General features: G+C 36.3%; 1 protein-coding gene across 1 annotated transcript in view; it reads right to left on the minus strand.

Annotated features, from left to right (window-relative positions):
* The window catches only part of Root (ciliary rootlet coiled-coil, rootletin), a 131,010-nt gene that overhangs the window by 53,486 nt on the left and 54,918 nt on the right, over window positions 1-22,606 (minus strand). The window contains exons 2-5 of the mRNA XM_085945352.1: window positions 6,476-6,604; window positions 3,697-3,864; window positions 2,221-2,489; window positions 273-438 (exon numbers count right to left, since the gene is read on the minus strand). Coding sequence (XP_085801478.1) covers window positions 273-438; window positions 2,221-2,489; window positions 3,697-3,849 — 588 coding nt within the window. The 5' untranslated portion in view covers window positions 3,850-3,864; window positions 6,476-6,604. The remainder of the gene's footprint in view (window positions 1-272; window positions 439-2,220; window positions 2,490-3,696; window positions 3,865-6,475; window positions 6,605-22,606) is intronic.

Here is a 22,606-nt window from a genome sequence, read left to right on the forward strand (position 1 = left end):
TTGCTGAGTTAAATTAATCTATTTGAATATTGTAAATTATATTGTCTGTAATAATTGTCCTCATTAAAATAAAAACCGTTCTTCACCCGAGTAGTTGATTATTGGATTGGCCACTCCCCAGCTTTAACAATTGATGTCTTTAATACTTATTACACTTATCCGTAAATAAAACTAGCTAGCTCTAGCTGGCTAGCTAAAAAGAGATGATAGGGGATGTAATATGTTAAAATAAAGTGCTCAGAGGCAACCAGTAACCAGAAAGAGGTGGTCACCTGTTCCTCGTCTTTCCACTCATCCTCTTTGATGATCATCTCTTCGCGGAGCGTCTCCCAGTCAGCGGTGAGCTTTTGTAGGTCGGCGGTGAGGGCATCATTCATCTGATGCGACTCGTCCAGCTGCTCGCGGAGTGAAGAGTTTGCCTGCATGTATTTTTCACATCTGAAAATGTACATCAACTGGATCACTGTTTCCGAAAGTATGGTACGCATGGCCTTGGTGGGTATATGTACCTATATAATTAATATTTTTGTATGTACATATTTGTTTAATAACATATTATCTATCTCTTTTTTATGTCATGTTGTGAACGTCTTAAACTTATAATTTGTAATGTCCACAATATGTAAAAATAAATAAATTGAAATTGAAATTGAAATTGAAATAATATAGTTGGATTCAATCTTAAAACTTGATTAACTCTAGACTCATGTACCTAAAACACGTTAGAATTGCGGTAAGGATATTATATATATTCATAGCTTAATCAGTGTGAACCTGCATCAGAACAGCGACGATAAACATGATTGTCTGGAACAATGGCAAAGGATGCCTGTTGAAAGGAGGTAAGCGATGGATAACTGAAAAAAAAAACAATCTTACTTACGGGACTTTGTTTCATCTTTGGTAGCGTTTTACTAATAAACATATTATTTAGTATTTATTCATTTATTTATGCATTCTTTTAAAATGTATGTAGATATTTGCACCCGCGTTGGTCTGGTTAGGAGAGCGGCCGTCTTTGTTTAAATATGAAACTGTGTGTCACGAGTTCGAAACTGCGGCTTGTCAAAAAATCATGTTTTTCAATGCGTATTATTGATCCAATGGATTAGGAGAACGGTTTACAACTATTCCTTCTCCTATAAACCTGATAGTTTAATCTACAATCCGTGGAGTCCCATATTAACCCTTTGGCTGCTACGATGTTGTGCGAAATCCGGTCGAGGATTGCTACCAATAATTGTCGATAAATTAAAGTACTGTATTATTTTTAGACACCTTACCACTCTAATTGATTCTGCGAAATCGGAATATTATGAAAACACGTTTCGTAATTAATTTATCGTTTTAAATAGATAATGAGGCGATTAGATATCCCGAGCTACATCTACTGTTTAAAGTAATTGACATATCTCTTTCTTGCTCCATCATACGGGCGATCGCGAGAGCTAGCGAAATGCACGATCCGCGCACAGAGTTTTGATTTTTACCAGTTATTGGAAACAATCGGCTATCCCACACGAGGGATAATAGGTACAAAGTAGTGGAATTAGGAAACTACCCGGTTAAAATGAAAAATTTTGCATGGTGGCCTCGTTAAAAGATCTCGTACAATATGCGTGATTTGTGAAAAAGGTCTTTATGGTGTTTGTTATTGGAACATTTAAAATATGTACTGCAAATGATTTTATTTCATTACTTTTTTATAAATGAAACTGTTTTTATATATCACAAATGCACTTCAATTTAAACACTGAGTTGAGTAAAAGACTATCCCATTGGTTCAAATCCATAAAATAAAATAAAACATTGTCCTTCCACCAAGAATTTGACTGTAAACAAATTTTTATATTGTAAACTGAAATTTGTATTCGGAATTTTATTATAAAAAGGGTGATGCCATGAAAAAAAAATGTAATAGTTATATGTTCTAAACCTACCCAGTCAAAAAACATAATATATGAATCGGGTTATATTACACAACAATAAAACTAAATAGATAAAACAATGTTTCGTACCACTGGTGCACATGTTCCCAAATTAACTTAACATTTCAGGCATCAAAAGCAAAACGACAATCGTTGTTAGCATTTCTGGCCATTATCAAAAACAACGATATATCGTTGCGTAGCATTCTAAGGGTTAAGCATCGCTGTTTTACTAACTCCTACTCTTAGAGGCGTCATTACAATTTGAAATGCGGAAAGCCTCGTCTCTCACCTTCTTCTCTCTTCGTCGAGCTTTCGCAGAGCGGTCTCGAGATCGAGGATCCGCTCGTCTCTGGCCTCGCGCAGGTGCTGCTGCGCCTGCTCCAGGGCGGACGAGACGAGGGGTGATCGATCGGCGGAGGACGACGCGGGAAGAGGGAGCGACGACGAGGGCGCATGCAATGCGATGGCCCCCGCGGGGTTCGAGCGCCCCCTGTACGACTCGACGGGGTCCGGCGGGTGCCTCTCCATGTCTGAGCATCTCTGCTTGTATTGCAACACCTGTGGCAATTGACAAATTAGAATATTTTTATTAACCAAACATACCTATTTCTGTATTTAATATTGTAATCGCTTCAACTATTGAAATGTAATACCTATATCATACATACACGAAGCGAAGGTGAGGAATGCACACGGAAGTCGCTGTTTGTGACGATCAAATAATAATGTTGGTTGTTCAACGCGTGCTTATGAAGCGTGGTATTCAACCGAAGGTCTCGACTTTTGAGTTTTGAAAATCAAAGTCTCTCCTAACCTTAAGAGTACTCTAGTATGACCTAACCGCGTCGCAGACGCTCTATCTCGAATTAATGAGTAAACGGGTCAGTTAAGGGTGCCGGATTTGATACCGAAGGTGTGCTCCACATTTCGCGATCGCCTGAGGCTGCGCAGTTGAGTTTACGTACTGCAGGTTAGAATGGCGAGATGAGTGAAACGTGTTGCCGGACCGAGGGCAATGGCGAGATCTTGGGTTTTCTCTCTGCTCAAATGGATTAATTATGTAGGTCTACTTTTCAATACATAGGTCCTATTTCGACTTTATGATAAGAGCCGGATCAGTTGAGCAGAATCGAGGAATAAGTAATGTAAACCGGGTTACGGGTTATGATCGAGAATTTTCGAGAAATAGTCAGAAAGGGTGAATCACGAATCTCGGGAAATTGATTTTCTGAAATTTTCCTTTTCTTTCCCGTGAAACCACTATTGAGATTCTCGAGAAATCGAGATATTATCAACAGGTTATCAGGCAGGTATCAACAACTGCCGACCGCAAAACGAATTTAAAGAAAATGAATGGAATTTCGCAACACAATTTGATTTCAAAGTACAGGTTATTTTTTTATTGGCCGAAATAACTACAAAAAGGTGTCGACTTTGAAAGAAATTTCATGATCTAAAAAATGAAAAAAATCGGAAGAGGAAATTGGTCTTTTTTCATTATTTATATGATAGAGACCGACAACTATGCGGCGGAGCTTCACGTTAGCTCCGCCGCATAGATGCCGCGTTGCCGGAGAGCTTCACGTTAAACTTGTCGGTCTCTAGCTACTGATCATTAGAAAATTAATATGTGCATGAACTATGTACGCGTAGGTAAGGACTTTTATTTAGCGTATTTTACTTTGTTTGACTTAAATTGTAAATTGTAAGACGTAGTAGAGTATGTTCAATATATTTTTGAGGTAGGCAATGAAGAAGAGCGCACCTTGGCCTGCAGGCGGGCGACGAGGGCGGCCTGGTCATGATGCGCGCGGCGGTAGGCGTCCAGGCGGCGGCGGTAGCCAGCTTCGCGCCCTCTCGGCCCGAACGCGCCCCCGGGTGACTCCGGGGGGCTTTCGTCCGATCTCGACGAATCCATTTTGCCGACGGATACCTAAAAACATAGAAAAGTATCAGTCTCACTTAGGGGCTAGGCTCGTCACTCGACATGTCGAACGTAAGTAGGTATCGATACCGGTGTCGTGCCCAATCTGGGCGCACTCAAACAAATATCTACAGACTATACATACAAAATAAGCAGTGACGTCCCTAGACAAAATGCCGCCCCTAGGCAGCGCCATAATTCCATTTTTTATACGGTATTTTTTATTTTTATCATCCTTTCATGACTAAAATATCTAAGAAATGTGTTGTATGGATACATTACTAACAAGACCTATACCTACCATTAAATCTAATTTAAACGCCATCTCTACTTCAATTGACAATTGCGATTCCACGGTTTCAAATATGTTTAAAAATACACCTGACAACTTCCAAAAGTCACGAGTGACTGGCAACAATATTTGAATAAATTTTTAATTAGGTAAGCATGTACTACCTATAATTCGCAAATCTGCACTTGTAATTGCTGGTCATCAAGGAGTGACGTCCAAGTACAATGGAAGTAAGCTAGACATCGCGAACCCGACAAAAAATACAGTCATGTTAAACCTTGTATGTTAAATACATTTTGTTTCCAACCAGTGAGCTGATTTTTTAATGGAACGATATTTCCGTTATTACTAAGTTTAGGTAGCTATTTCTAAATATACCTATTGATTTTCCTCGATTTGCCGCCCTTCGAGTAACTGCTGCCCCTAAGCGACGCTCAATCTGCCTACACCCACGGGACGTCACTGAAAATAAGTCACTGTGCCGAATCACACCGTGAAGCACCGTGGTTTGAACGCGGATCCACACTACACAGAGACGTCAACATTCAACCCGTTCACGACCATATCATCATGCTGCATGATTGCGTGATTGCTACATGATTGGCCATCCCGACGCGAGTATTCAAAATGTAATAACATACGATACAAACAACCCAGACTACGTCTACAGGAGCCCAGGGCTATCTTGTTGAACTAGCCACCATAGTTCCTACCGTTTTTCCTTCGCAGATCAGTTCTTTCCTAGCGACTGACTTAATTTATTTTACTTCAACCCTTGCGGCATCAGCGTCAGAACTACCCTCGAGGATAATGTAAATAACAAAAGATAATGGTCAGCCCACTCCCACTTGTCCTTCCATCGGTATAGAAAACTTAATACCACTCTAAAATACTTGAGGGTATTGCACCGATCTGCTGATCTCCAGCAACCTCTCGAATAGCACGGAACAGTCTGATACTGGACTGCAACCGACTTTATGTACGTAACATATTAATATCTTAAATTTTCTTTTTTTTTTAAATTCTAATTGTATCAAGTACCTACCCTCGGTGGATAGTATTAACTTTTCTTTCATGGTTTGTAAAAAGAAAACCGCCCAAAGCTCATTCACCCCCCACCCCAAAGACAAAGGAGATAGAGGGCCTAGCCCAGGTGCTGTTATCAGATATCCCCCAATTATCATATTGTCGCCTAGAATGCGCCCTACTATGATTCTCACTGCTCAGTCTGTTAAGGGCCTTTCTGTGTCCGGCAAGTAGGTACTCAGTAATGGTTTCGAGAAGCCTTCTGCTGGCCATACCTATACATATGTATTCAACATCCTTGGAAGCTAAATTCGTTTACAATGTGGCTTATGTATACCTATTACAGACACTGTAGTTATCACGTGAATCAGATCGACTGCAAGATGACAACTTCAGTCAATTTCCACTGCAGAAATCGTTCGTAAACATGGAGACAACAGAAAAAAAACACATAATATTATGAGGGTCAACGAGACGTGGCTGTATTCTTGCGATCGTCAAAACCGGCGACGGATTCCGCTTCAATTTAATATTATGATATTACTTATTTTTGGCGAGCTGGATACATAGCTCGAAGAAGAGACAATCGTTGGACAAATTTAGTCATCCAGTGGTATCCAAGAGGTCCAAAACATCCGCAAGGCAGACCTAGAGGCCGCTGGATCGATGAAATGATAAAGTTCTCCGGAAGTACGTGGCAACGCAACGCAGAGGACCGAGAGAAGTGGAAGCAGCTTGAAGAGGCCTTCACCCAGCAGTGGATAGAATCAGGCTGATGATGATGATTACTTAGTTTTACCGTTAACGCGTTATTAATATACGTATTACATTTCGCCGTATCAAAGTTTACCGTCAGATATGGTACCGGAAATAGATGACCGTATAGCACTGAGATTTAAAAAAATACGAGTTGTTCGATTATTCTAATTTGAATTAGATTCAATAAGAACATTAATTTGATATTGATTGGTATTAAATACCTATCTGATAATAACGCTGCCATTGTTATTACCTACATATTAGTGCATAGTACTTACGACCACTTGCTCGCTAATCTACCTTTGAACCATTCAGAATCTTAGATAAATACATACTATATGATTATATTTCTAATTTACGTAGGTAGGTACTTATCTATGTATCTATTTTCTTCTGTCTTTCCCTAGTATTCCGCTGGTTTTTATTACGTATTTTTAAGTGTTTTATTTAGATATGAATTTGATCTCAATACTATACGGCCATTTATTTCCGATCCGTGTTACGGCCAACCGCATGCGTAAATTTTTTCGGACACGGTTTTACCTGAGCGTGCGGCCTGCCAATGATGGACGGTGCGGGGGCGGGTCCCCGAAGCCTCCGGTCGGTGGCTGCTCCTCTCGCGCTCCGCGGCGTCACCTGCGCCTGCGACAGCAGCTCTCGTCCCGCTGAACCCTGGAACATCCGCCATTAAGACAATATTAGTTTTCTATGTTTAAAACGTTCAATAATTTAATGTCGCATATTCTATATACAAAATTATGATATTTTCATAAAATATTATAAATATATCATAAAGATCTTTTCCACTACTATTAAATTAACATATTTAGCGAATTTCAATAAGACACTCCTGTTTGTTTAAGAAGATAATATTGTATATACCTACCTACATTTTCTTTTATCTGTTGGATGTTTGAGAGTTAAATATTATATCTCATGAACAAGACCATTGTTTTTTTTTTTAATTAAGTATTTATTTTATAGTCAACCGGAATTCAGAAAACATGCCCAATATATTTTTATTTGGACTGAACTTTGCGAAGTTCAGTTCGAGGGGTTTCAAGTCATCGGATTTAATAATAGCTCAGTTTTTCCTTTCTAATGCATGGGTATGTTGTGATATTGATGCAAAAGGATTTAAAATCTTAGACTATAGATTATTTTAAGTTATATTTTAGAATCTAACCAAACTTGTATAGATTTTGTCAAAATACTAATTTAGCTTCTTCTCGGGCATGTTCAGATGCTGTCATGCTAGTGCTAAATATAAATTATAAAAAGGACATTTGAATTTACAGCGGCGCGTTTCTTTGGCGCAAATGACATAGCTGATTCATCAGAATTCAGAATCAGTCAGAGTCAGAGTCAGAATCGATCAGTCAGAATTCGGGGCCTTCGAAGAGCCACAAAGTTATTAAATTACATTTAATTAAAAAAAAAAAAAGATGCACATTTCCCACAAACTGAGTGTAAAATTACCCAAAGCATAAAATTCTTCAATTTATTATTTGGAAAATTTAAAATAGATTGACATTTTTATCGTAAGGGGCCTCTAAATCAGTCAGTGCGTCGGTCATCTACGTCACTAAATTCGGTACTCTGAATTTAAGTTTACGCAAAAATATCCTGCGGCACACGTCTCATATCGGTCGGTAGGGTCTGGTCGAACTGAGCACATTGCAGGGTGCATTGATAATGGTGATTAATTGATGTGTACGTGGCACTTCCCATATATTATGATAAATGCAGTTCGCCGGGTTTGGTTATATCGGCACGAGGACCAAGTTTGAGATGAGCAACCACGACTGGACACCAATTAAAATCGCGAAATTGTCCGATGAATAAAGAAAAGCTCAGGCAAGGTTTGCTGACGCTGGGTTTTTTGCATTTCTTTTCTCTTCTCAAGTTTCGATCGCATATGTTAACATAATTTATTGTATATAATTATATTAAAAAATGTAAATCAAAACTCACTCCATAGTTGAAATCTCTCCCGACTCACAGTTAAGTTGACTTGTTTGTTCGCCGCAGACTTACTTTTAGCTAACTAACATTGAAATTATCGAAAACTTTTACGCGTAGTCAAGACAACGCCGACTAGATTCGTCAAGAGTGTGTCATGCATGACCGCTTTCGCTATGACTCCCCTTACTACAGTTTTTATTTGTACCCAGTTGATATTAAAAAGGTAGCCTTATGCTAAAATATTATATAAGTCAGTGCAGGGCCGCCGCGTGCCGTATAGCCGCATAGCCGCATAGCCGCATAGCCGCATAGCCGCATAGCCGCATAGCCGCCTGTACATGCGTCTAGCAGAGTCTAGTAATCAAAAACTTACTCATAATAATATTATTATATCAACGGTCAAGTTATTAATATCATCGACATTCACGTACAAAATGCCTTCTCACTTAAATATCAACCGCAAATGACCGATAATAAGTACATTTCAATAATAATTCATAAATAATATTGTTTACATTGATTGACACTTGCGTCATATCCAATTAGTTACCTATATAAGTAGGTATCACATCAACCACTATTTCACAAAATTATGTACGGTGAAATACCAATACAATAGTACCCCTCTACCTACCCATCTCTGTTTGCGCAATAGTTAACGTAATGAAGCATGTGTTAAACACAATTGGTAATGTTTCTTCGAATAACTTCTGCTTCAAGACATCATAACAAACAGCTTCATTTTCATCATCATCATCCTGAATCTATCCACTGCTGGATGAAGGCATGTGCGTTGCGTTGCCACGGCTGCCACGTACTTCCGCAGAACATAATTATTATCGATCCAGCGTCCTCTAGGTCTACCTTTTGTACCTCTTGAGTACCACTGGATGACTAGATTTGTCTAGCAATTGTCCTTTCTTCGAGCTATGTGTCTAGCCCGTTTCCATTTGAGGTTTTTAGCGAACTCTTTTACATCGCAATATCATCATATCATAAGTATTGCAAATAATCACCGACTCGGGGGCACCGCGTATATGCATGTACAGTCCTACAAACTTATCTAAAGAACGGTTAAAAATGAAACTACGAACTACCATATGGACGCCATTTTGAAAACGTCATTCGAACGTTAGATTCTATCCAGTTGCGAGTCTTGATTGGGTAGTTGTCGACAGTGCCCCCCCCCCCCCCCCCCATACATTCTTTAGATAACTTTGTAGGTCTGTATGTAGCGCACACGGGGCGATCAAACCGAGGATCAGCCGCAGGCCGGCTGTTGAATTCGTGACCTTCATGAGTTATTGATAATGAGTTATACATAATATAACAGACGGCATTCTTGACTTCCACCCTGCAATCATGACTCATTCATTGTACTGCTACTCGAAAATTATAGATTTACATTACACCCGGTTGAAGCCAGTTAATAAATAATTGACTGATGCCTACAATTATTAATAATACCACGCGCGGACATATTCACAAACTAATTAAATAAAACCATAGTGCTTATCACCTGTTAAGAAAACTAGTTTTTCGCAAACGCGTCCCCGATACCCGTTTTCAGAATAAAACTTGTAAATTTAACATCAATTTCCATCCGGCTATTTTAATAATTTTATTTGATGGTGTGATTTTGCTAATGCGATGATCGCAATATTGCTACAATATTTTTAAGCAAATACCTAATAAAATGTAAAAATAAGTATTTACTTCATAAATTTTAAGGAACTACGAGTAGGTAGGTACTTACGTATTGTTTTAAGATATAGGTAAGGAAATTAACGTGTACAATTTGTATGTGTAGTAGTATATATTGTATTATGAGAATTTTACACGCTGGAGGGTAAAGATAAATAGGCACTGACCCATCGCGGTGATTTTTATTAATTTGTTAAATAGCAACCGTGATTATTATCAAATAGGTACATATTTATTTAGATTAAAATATGTCAAAGTTTCTAATTTAATCTAAGTAGAACATCGTTGTTTTCAAAAGAAATATCTCATCATTATTAAAAAACGATGAAAATTTTATTCGGGCAAATTGTTTTCCTACAAAATTAAATATAATAATATTAATAAATATATTATGTCGTTTAATTGCACATTTTACACACTAAAAAAAGTGCTAACCAGTACAATATTAGAAATTATAAGTGGGTGGGTACCTATTACCTAATTATTGTACTTCATTTTTGGGATGACACCCCGAAAAAAAACGTTTTGAAGAAAAAATGAGGAATAACATACGGTAGGTACCTAGGTAACAGTCCAAAAAATACCTACACTGACAATCAACGGTGAAAGTCTCAAGCACAATAATAATATAATGTTACCGAGGGCGTCTGGATAATTAATAATATAACATCGCGTTTGTGTTATTTACAATAAATTTACATCATAATTTTAATACAATTATTAGTTTGACCTCTATTTACACTTGACTTGGCAGATTGCTTTTTAAAGCTTTGGTATTTTTTAGTAAAATGATACATCGATGGGCGATAGCATTAATTCGAAAAATGGGAAAGAATAACAAAAAAATATTCGTTTATTGTTAATCAGAAGCTTGTGTCAAACTATGACCCACAGAATGATAACCGGTGCTATGAGAACTACACAACATAATATTAAAACAACGATTATGCACATGGAAAATCTACACTCGGGGAAATGACTAAGTATGTCCAAAACACAAAATCAATAATATGTGTAGGATTTTATAATAACCTAATAAACTAAAAGTCAGTGTCAGTGTACAGCTTGCAATAATTAACAAAACATCAATCGATGTCAACATACGTATTATAATAATGAATCTTTTTTTGGAAATATCCATACGCATACATTAACTTAAAGTTCCATTGAATGGTTTCGACACATGTCGTTACCTTCGATTGGCAAGAAGCATACAAAAAGAACTCAACATAAAATGGTTGTACATACTTACTGCAAAAGTTTGGAAGATATTATATCAGGTGGAGCAAAAAACGCTTGAAATAAAAAGCTCAAGAAAAGCTTTCTACTGCGATTGTCGAAAGATAGTTGAGAATAAAGGCATCGTCTTCGATTTTAGATAGAAAAATCTTTTCTGGACGCATGAAAATAATGGAAACCGGACAAAACAGAAGTCAGGGGAAAAATAAAACATTATTTTTTATGAAATCTATTTAATAATTAAATATGTTGGTACGTATAAAACTTAAGTTTATAAACGAAATATATTATACCTATATAAATATTTAATATTTTCAATTTTTAGGTGAAATCATCATCTGTTTATTAGGTATATATACATTTATTTTACAAAACCGTTATTTTGAAAATAATGCAGTTTTTTTATATATCTCTATATATATAAAAATCTCGGTGTTTGTGGTCGCACTCTTCCGAAACGGCTCGAGCGATTTTTATGAAATTTTTTATGTATATTTGTGAGGTATGAGAATAGGTCGTAAAGTATATTTCATAGCGCTAGAATTTTTTTTTGTATTTTTTTTTGGCATCAAAAAATACCTATAACCCCAAATTTTCACCCTCCTACCCCCACCCTCCCATTTTTTTTATCGCGATTTTAGTATTTCTGTATGAACAAATTTAACCGTCGTTCGTATTTAAAACAGAACGAAATTATTTATGTTGTTGAAAGACAGATGGAGAGAGAATAATTCAAGAGAAGCGTCGCGTCATTTTGACATTTCATTCGGCATATCACAACGCAGTGCGTGAAAAATTTTGTACGATTTATTTTAATTTATCTATTTGTGTGCGTGTATTACAGTGAACAATGCCAGTAAGACGCAAAGGGGCCCATTTGGGCCGTCGAACGAATAAAGCAACAAACATGCGAAATAGTAGAGCAGAAAGAACAGACGAACAAATCCAACAAGATAACGAAAATGTGGGTGTGAGAATGTCGCAGTTGCATGCATCTCAATCACAAGAGGCACGAGCTGAACGAAATCAACAACGACAATTGGAACGGAGCCAAGCGCGCCGGTTCGTAGTTAACACACGCAGAGCAAATGACCGACAACGCCAACAAATACATCGAGAATTTACATCCGCTCCATTCCTTCGTCTCGCATTCGAGTACGAGCCAGATATTGAATATTCCGCTCATCCGAAAGTGCTGATTGGTGCTATGGACAAAGAATGTCCCCATTGTCATGCGCTCAAATTCAAACATGAGTCAGCCGGGATGTGTTGCGCATCAGGAAAAGTGCAACTACCAGAAATTGAGACACCACCAGAACCATTGAACGGCTTGCTCATCGGTACGGTACCAGATTCAAACCTGTTCCTGAAGTCCATTCGCACATTCAATTCATGCTTCCAAATGACTTCGTTCGGAGCAACAGAAATAGTTCACAATACTGCGGCAATGGTCAATTGCATTTAACGTTCAAAATCAAAGGCCAAGTGTACCACAAATTAGGCTCATTGCTGCTAATGCCAAACGAACCACATAATTTTTTACAAATCTACTTCATGGGCGGTGAGGACATCAATCGTGTGGATGTACGTTGCGGCTACAATAACCTCAATTCGCCTAATGCCAGGCGCATCGTCGGCGAACTGGACGCCCTATTGAATGAGCACAATGAATTATTGAAATTCTTCAAATCACACATGCACGAATTGCAAAGTGACAATCACGCTATTGTCATCAATCCTGCTAAAACACCAGCTGGAGGGCACGTGCCCCGATTCGATGCGCCTGTTGTTGACGACGTTTCTGGAAGCATGGTTGGCGACCGCACATCGACGCGAGAAATCGTAATTCAAAGAAGAAAAAATAATCTGGAGTTCATCGCTGACACACACCGTTCATACGACGCTCTCCAATATCCGCTAATTTTCTGGAAGGGATAAGACGGATATTGCATAAACATTAAACAACGAGATCCCGCCACAGGTAATTCATTCATTATGAACATCATTACTCATTTTGAATTGAGAAAATGAATGTTTGGTGTTTTTTGTTTTTATCGGCGGTCATCTTCTACAGCGCTCCATTCCTCTTTTTGTCATAGATCCCATCCCCACACACTTGTAATACATCCATTTATATGGCAGAACAACGTTTGCCGGGTCAGCTAGTAAATATGTAAAATTTTATAATGTAATCACTGCATGTTGGCCATTTGGCGTAAAAACCTCGATTTATCTCTTTGATTTTGATAATCATGCATGACTATTGCCACTCGATTACTAAGGGTCTCATACTCTTTCTTTATAACTTCAAGGTGACCTGTATGAGCATTGGCCAATAATAATCGCTGGCTAAAAAAATGCATTATTTTCAAAATAACGTTTTTGTAAAAAAAAAAATGTATATTATACCTAATAAACAGTTGTTTTGACTAATAAACAGATGATTTCTTTCCCTTCGGGATGGATTTTCATTTACGTCAGACATTTTGACATTTCGCTGATTTATTAGTTTTACGATTTGCATCTCGTCACTGCCAATACAAATTTGGAGTCATATGCGTAGTCTATTCTGGAGTCAGGCCTTCACAATATCACCTGACACCACTTCAGGCTGCTAGGCCTAGCAGAACAGCTGACAATCGCCGATTGCTACCAATGACATATTAATTTTAATACAATATATGTGTAGGTATGTGCATTTAAATATGATAAATAATTATACATCTCATTCATTCGAATATACAGCAATATTATGTGATTATCATAAAAAGCGACCCATTATATCCAGATATTAATCTCTTTCGGCTCCTATTTACATAATAGAAAAAGGTTAGCAGCATAAAAAACAAATTTAAACATTGTTTTGTTTCATTGTCTATAAAAAATAAATGTGTGTAAAAAATAGAATAATATTTACAAATCAAATTTTGAATTCAAAATTAACCTTAGCCAATATAGTTTCCCGGTGCGGGACATTCATATTGAGACAAATGTTAATAAATAATAAAGCAATACATATTATATCTGAGAGGAATAGACCAATTCTGATAAAAACAGGAATTTATAAAACCTAAAAATGGGGAATCAGCTTAAAGAGGCCTTCATTCAGCAGTGGATTGATACAGGTTGATGACGATATAAATAGGTAGGTATATAAAATCACAAATTTAAAAAAAATATGTCAGTTTATGTGACTAAGAAGAGTAGAATTAGGTTGGGATAACCTTCATCCAGCAGTGGATTGATCTTGGTTGATGATGATAATGACGATATTATGAATGGGTAAATATAATATCAGCAATTTTGATAAATATAGCAATTCATATGATCGACAGAAATACAAACAAATTAGAAAGGCCTTCATCCATCAGTGGATTGATTCAGGCTCATGATGCTAATGGCAATATAAATAGATATAATATAATATCACCAATTTTGATACATACTGCAATTCAAATGACATAAAGGAGTAGAATCAGGCTAGGGAGGCCTTTATCCAGCAGTGGATTGGTTCAGGTCGATGATGATAAGGATGATAGAAATAGGTATAATATCACAAATTCGTTAAACCTATAGTAGTAGAAATAGGTAGCGGAACCCTTCATCCAGCAGTGGATTGATTGTGGTTGATGATGGTGACGATATGAATATGTCGATAAATATAATATCACCGATTTTAATAAATACAGCAATTCATATGACAGAAAGGAGTATAATCAGGCTATGGGAGGCCTTTATCCAGCAGTGGATTGGTTCAGGTCGATGATGATAAGGATGATAGAAATAGGTATAATATCACAAATTCGTTAAACCGATAGTCGTAGAATCACGTTGCGGAACCCTTCGTGCAGCAGTGGATTGATGATGATGATGAAATTCAAGACTATCAAGAATACAATCAACGTAGAGAGGCCGTCATCCAGCAGTGGATTTAATAAGGCTCGTGATAAAAATGGCATTATAAATATAGATAGTATAATATCACTGATTTTCATGTGTAAGTAAGGAGTAGAATAAGGCTGAGGAGGCTTTCATCCAGCAGTGGGTAGGTCCAGATTGATGATGATAAGGATGGTAAAAATAGGTAGATATTATACAATATCACAAATTTTGTCAACTATAACAATTCGTATTAATTTATTTCATTGTTTGCAATGGCAACTTAATATGACTATATCTATGGAAATTAGTAGCCAGGGTAATTATTCAATAAAAAATAGTGCGTAAACAGCCACAAAGATGTATTTAAAAAAAATCAAATTTGTTATTAATTAATAGAAAACTCATCTTGATTGATATTGATTATTTAACATGCTAATAGAAATGTCACATTTTTTCGATTAATTCTGCAAATTCTAAATTTGAATTCTGACACGTCGAATGAACTTGTTTTGCGAAAGAAAACAAATTACAATCATTAGTCTATAAGTTTTACAGATAAAAAGCAGTGACATGGTTTTAGATTATATTTTCGTAGTAATTAGTGAGGAAAGATGTATTTATTTCTAGTTAAAACTCAATAGTGCGCCAATGTGCTACTTACAGATTTGAATAGATTTGTGGAATATTAATTCTGATTTCTGAAATTTCGATTAAACAGAAAGTATTAAGCGACATTATAATCAATTTGCGGTAGATAGACAGTAAAATAGCGAAAATGTATGGTGACGGATGTAAAACGCGATTTAAAAATGATTTTATCTGTGATTGTGTCGAGTTTTATCATATTGTGCCCGATTCAAATGGAAGTAGATTCGGCATTCCAAAAATTGAAGAGAATTCCTTTAATAATCAACAAAGTGGTATTTAAATAAAAAAGTTGACGTATTTTCCAAAATCTCTTAGGATAATAATATGTAGGAGATAATAAAGAGATTCCACAAAAATGGATGTTTTATTTTTACCCTGGCTGTTCTGTTTTGTCATGGAACCAATATTTAGGAACGAAAATTTAAAAAAAAGCTCCCAGATATTTCAAAAATAAAAGACTCAGACACCTGTTTGGAAAAAAACCTTTAAAAAATCTCTATACGTACTGTGTTACAAGTTTAGTGTACGGCGGTAATATGGTTTAATTATAATATTATTTTATTCAACAATATTGGTGTTTTGGTGAAGAAAAAATGTTATATGTGTATGTATAGAATAGCACGGTGGTAGTGAATCAGGTGACGCCATTTTTAAATTTTTTGAGTAGATTAATAATTAGTAATAGATTAGTAATTCACTTGTCAAAACGTCGTGGCCACTTGATAATAGGTATATCTCGAAAACCACATGTGAAAGTACCTTGTCGATGGTATAACATATCGTACCTATACAATTACACGTCATAAGAATAATTGGAAGAAAGACTATCCATTTCTAACAGTTTATTAATAATGAAATTATCGATTTATAACTTCTTATAACAGTTAATACTGAATCAACCATGGTCCCATATTTATGGTAGATATGTGTTCAAACAATGCGTCCACCTCATTCAAACCAAATTACCCAACGATGCACACGTTAGCCACAACTGATTGACACTGCAAGGTTTGCAAAGCGTAGTAGTATGTACACACAAATTAACTGTAAACGAAATAATTAATATTAATGTTGTAATGGACACATTATTTAAATGTTATGAAAAAATGGACACGCGACCATTTACCTCCCGGGTACACAGTACCGTCGAGAGCCGGATAGATAAACGTGTTCGGATATAAAACGATGATAATTCAATATAAATGATATTGTTTTAAATAATAATAAAGTTATTATTGAGTGATTAAGATATCTTGAACCCATGTTATCGGTATCTAATGAGGATTTTGAATTCGGTAGCCAGTCGCAATAACACTAAACTTGTCTTAATAATAGATAACATTGCATTGCAGCAGGTCATTCTATCACGTAGTTGCATCTGTACTAATTATTGTTAAAATGCGTCATGGCAGATAGCATCGGTCAGATTAAGATAGATTACTTATATACCTAGTTCAGGAGTATGGTTTACTTTGCAACTACTCAATGACATACTAACGAAATAAACATTTGAGTATTAAAACAGCCCTCGTAAATGTAAGCGATCCGATATCGACACCTAGGTCTGCCCATACAAATGCCATTATTTAGTAAACAAATAAATACAGTTGCTGAAGCAATGTCATGTGTTTGAAAAATGAATGCAATATCTAAACGTAACAAACCGACGCTTACGTTTTGACAGGATTATTGTATTATTTTACTAACGTCGCCGCATAGTATATTGTAAGTAGTTGAAAAATGAACTCTACCTACATTTTAATATGGGTCAATTATTGAAAATGTACGTTCATGATATATTTATGTTAAAACTTTAGCACTTTAAAATTATCTAGGTGATCTTTTGTAGTTTGTATTTTATTAGAATATAAATAAAATATACAATCTCTAATTGATTTATTGCATAAAAGCTACTTTTACGTAAGTATGTTAATATACATTGAAAAACCACATGTGATTTTTATTTACCAGAATTACCAGATTTGAATCCGGAACCCACATCATAGGCTGACATGTTACCGTTCGGACATCGTGGACGTTACAGGTTTATCTTTAAGTATTATAATATTGTTTAAACCGATATTTGTGAAAATGAAAATTATCGTAAGCACAGAAAGCTATGTTGTACAGCAACAATGATACCTATAAGGAAAATGATTTTGTGTTCGTTGAAAAAATAATACTGAAACACAATGCGATGATTTAAAAGGAAATGGATAATGTCAAAGTCGTATACCTAATTAGATTATTTCTACCATTGGGTCATCACTAGATGAGGGTTTCTCACCCCAAATACCTACACCAGACTTCTTCAAGATCATTATTCTTTTGAACCGGTTCCTTTCGTATTTTCCGGGAAGGTTTTATCGAATATCAAGATGTTTCAATTAGACGAAGGATGCGGGTGCCTGGTGGATGGGGAGGTCACAAATTCTCCACAGTCGAAGGTATCATCCTCTCAGGAATGAGGCATATAAATCTCCCATAAGTACCTACCCTATCTCGTATAAGATAATTTAAAATACCTCACATTCTTTATTCTTACCTATGCGTTGTGTCATTTTTTACAACGTTTTTCTTAGCTCGTATTCTTATTTGTCCGGTGGTTGTTTGTCCGGTACACATCTTGCAATCGATTTTTAACTAACTTCCCGACTAGCTAAACATTTGAAACTTTTAGAATATATCAGAACACGGTGCCAATGCATTTTTTTAGCCATCTTTAAGTAGAATTTAATTAATTTTCAGTTAATTCTGTTTTGTATGATAAGTTATTTCGATACCATTAATGGTTGCTAGGGGGTCATAGCAACTAAATTATTAATATATACGTGCGTTACTATGGAAATCAATATGAAATGACATTTCATTATTCAGTATTTCTATCAAGTACAATTTTTTGATCGTTTAAGCTAGTCAAGTCAAGTTTATGTGATTCAACAGAAAAATTTAAAATGTTGTATCTAAAAAGTTCTTTTTATCTTGTAATTTTATGTATTAGTAATTTATGAAGATTATTACGTGTAATGTCGATAAGGTTGGTACATCCGAATTTCTTGAGATGACACTCGAGATCTTTGGTTAACCTTGTGTTTGTTAATTAATTAGTAATTACATAAGTACGTGTACTAACTATAAATGAATACATAACTTAGTACGTATGCGTGTTGGAATAATTGAAGGAACGCAATACATTGTACGCAATTAAATTAATATAGATGATTAGTCGGTCTGGTGACTTCGGACTTTGGCTATACGCAATCGACAAAAGTTCCCACTTCGTTTCCAGTGATTATTTTCATTATGTAACATATACAGGAAAGTTTAAAATGAGATGAACTGACCCACGGTATGAACAAGTATTATTAATAATCAAATCATAAATTGAATCGAATACTTATTGAGTAAACAAGATTCAACCGTTTGGCCATGGACCGCGACGTGACGATTACATACTTCCGTGGCACACAATCCTCATTCGGGCGGTAATTTATATCATTAGGTCGACCCAGTGGCGAAGGGTGGAGGTAGGCTATTGGTCAGCCAAAAATAGTGCACATTGAACTTTGTCAGTCATACGTATTTGTTTTCATTGAAATAAGACTACGATTTACAGACGGTGTTGGTTAGTTTTTTTAAATTCAATTAAAGCCTGCGAAACCAAGCTTTGTAGCATTAGTATTTAAGAATTGTAGTATTAGTTGAATACAAACAAATACGTAGATATGACTAACAAAGTTTAATGTGCAGTATTTATGGCGGATCTTAACAGCCTACCCTCACCCATCGCTACTGGGTTGACCATATTTTCCTGGGAACATAAACAGACCGTGCAGGGACGCACTTCAAACTTCGACCCGTATCCACATTATAGCGTTTTTCCACCAAAAACAAAAAGTACAATATAAATGGTCGCGAAACAAAACGAAAACAAAAAATAAATATATGTACTTAAATATATTATGCACATATGCACAAATAAAACAATCGTTAAAATCGATGCCGTTGCTTAACTATCCACTGGACAATAAACGATCGTGTCAATAATAGACAACAGGGTCTGATCATGGTCATACCAACTTCATTATTTCGTCAACAGAATATGGTTAAAAAATACTGTTATCTATACCCTAAAATGCGCATATTGCATTCACGTCTTTGATTAATTCTCCTACTATGTCCATTTAATATTGAGAGTTTGTACGTAAGGTAAATGTCATTAATACCTATGTAAATTAATGGTCGATTAACATTAATGAATTAAATTTTTAGCTGACAAGTAAAACAAGATTTGAACTATTCACTCATCATAAAACCTATTTCATTAGATTAAAACCGAGTGGTTAATGGTGCGGAGCGGTGTGGTTTGGTATGGCCATTAAGTCCAGTGTCCAATTATTGTATTATGACTTTTACTAAACTATACTTCCTCTAACTAAAAGTGCTATAGTAGTGTTAGAACGTTAAGAAATTTAAAATATCGCAGAGCTACTAGTTACAAAGAGAGGTACTCCTCAATCCCAAACACTGTAGGTAATATTTAATTGCTACATCGTCCATCCGTTAAGACAACATTTGTTACAAAGCCTTAACTAGATAAAAGCCTTCACTAGATAATAATTATGTAGCAAACAGTAAACGGGTAAATATTTTAAAAACAGAATCTCTACAACAAAAAACCACCGCCCGCCACTGTACACCGTAATCCAGTGGTATTCAAATTGTGCACCGCCCGCGACCAATTCTCAGGAGCGTCGCCGTCAAAAAATAATAGTTCTAGAACATTGTAATTCATTACACCTATGCACGGGTATAATAATAATTATTATTATCAATAATTTATTTTTGATTCGTATGTCTGGTGGCTGTTCTGTTGGCAATCATAATGCCTGGAGAAAACGCGTACGCATTATATTTTTTGCGTAGGAGAAACATTCGTGCGCATCTATTCTATACACAAGACTGCTTTCGGCCGCTATCTAGGGTAGGAAAGTATCCAAGTATTAGCACTTATTGTAACAATTACAATAAGTTAGTTGTAATTGTTACACTAAGTGCTATGTTTTAACAGCACCTCTCTTGGCTGTGATAAATTTTAGAGTGTGATATACAGTTTTGACAGTTCAGACGGCTAACTTATTGTAATAATTGTTACAATATGTGTTAATATTTCGATACTTTCCTACCCTAGTAAGCTGCAGTAAAGGCCGAAAGCAGTCGTATGTCAGTGTGTATAGAATATATGCGCTCAAGGTTGTTTAGATCATGACGGAATATCAATATTTTTCACTTCAGTGGGATGGAAGTACCTACACATAACATAACCAACTATGCTCAGACACTGGTATGTATAGGTAAATTCAATCGTGTTAATAAAAGAAAAATATAAATGATAATAATTTGGTGTATAATATAATACGTATAATGACGCTCTATTTGTACGGGATAATTTTTGTTTGATCGTAATGAAATTTTTGATTTTGGTGGTACCTATGCATTTATGAACAACACAAACACGCCCTCCAAAATCCGTCCCGCACCACACTCGGTCTTAATCGAGCGTTTCACGAGGCACTAAGTTTGATGTGGAGCATCTCTACAGTCGTTTACGCCTTGTAATGTCTCAGGAGCAGATACCCAAGTGAGGTCGCCACGCTTTCAAGTGAGCTTTGACCGAGTTTACTGATTTTACTCTAATGCAGAACAAGTTGAAAGCCGTAATTAAATTTATTATGTGAATTATCGGTTCGATCCGACTCTAACTGTAGGCAGTGTGCAGCGCGGCAGTTCATCGCCGTTGGTTTTTTTTTGTATAACCGATAACCTGTGCTGATGTCGGCAACTATTATTTTGAAGACCGACCCAATGGTATTCATACAAAAATCACGCACTCCCTAACTGATTTCTATGACTTCTTAATTGACATAAGTTGAATAAATGTCAAAAGAATTAATGAAGGGGTAGGTGATAAAAGCCATTTTTCCGATCTTCACTAAATGTTATATTATAAATTTATAAATTGTGATAATATATCAGCGACGGATATTCAGTGCTAAGCTAACGTTTATATTGACCCATAAAAATAAACTAAATAGTTACCTACCTACGAGACTTTGCTAAACATAATACCTACGAATATAATTGACATTAATACGCAATGCGATTTTTTTCATCCGTGTGTAATAAAATAAAGATCAAAATTTGAGAGACTAGTAACACTTTATATAACATGAAATTATTGGGTCCGTAATCTAATGAATATTTGTATAAAGCCGAACTTCGGGGAAATGTTAAGCGAAAAGCTGCAAAAATACAAAAAAAAATGATATGAATGTTGTCGGTTGTTTTCAGAGGCGGATTGAACGAAATTGATGGCGAGGTGCTAAACGTCTAACATTATTATGCTCGATATCATCGCAGACATGCTAAAGGAGGCTGACAGGGCGATATCTGCTGCAATGCTTTGGATAGAAATAGAAAAGACTGCTTCATGATCATGCTGAGGAAGTAAAATTACTCTTATCATACTTGCCGATTTTGCCGTAGACCGTCAGGTCTGTTTTATTCTGATACATACTTCATATATTTGTGTGCCAGCTATTTTATATCTTCTCGAAGATCTCGGTGAACGGGTCCTCTGTCTTAGTTTTGCACCCCCTTTCCTAGTGTACATTTCATAGTTTTCTGCATTTTCTTCCTCGTCTGACCACATCCTCAACTCGAAAATTTCTCACATCTATAATTATTTTGTTATGTGATTTCTGAGGATTTGCCTGTGATGTATTCCGGTATTCTTAATTCTAGGCTTCTCGATATACATTCGGTGTTCGCTGTGTCTGGTTTAGTTTCGATTCCACACGTCATGATTATTAGTCAGTGATTATTGACTATACATATTCGTATTTTTTCATGTAATATTATCAAATACGATAAGTAGGGATATACCTGGTTCACCGTTTAAGGGATAGGTAGGTACCTAGATTCTTTATGTTGCAGACTAGATCCTGACATGCGATGATCCGGCGGTGGAGCGGGCTGGAGATCGCGCGGCCTGGCACAATCGATAGCCCGATCCACGACTCGCGACTCGCTGCACCCCCACACCCACACCCACCCCCGCACCCACACCCCATCGCCATCGAATACTACTCGTATTAATTATTATGGCAGCGATTTATTTCAGCATAATGTAAATAACGACTTATTAAAAATAGGTATAACGTGGAGCGGACCGAT

Source organism: Rhyacophila brunnea, unplaced genomic scaffold (genome assembly GCF_057557595.1).
Source record: "Rhyacophila brunnea isolate RB1 unplaced genomic scaffold, BYU_Rbru_1.0 scaffold_18, whole genome shotgun sequence".
NCBI lineage: Eukaryota > Metazoa > Arthropoda > Insecta > Trichoptera > Rhyacophilidae > Rhyacophila > Rhyacophila brunnea.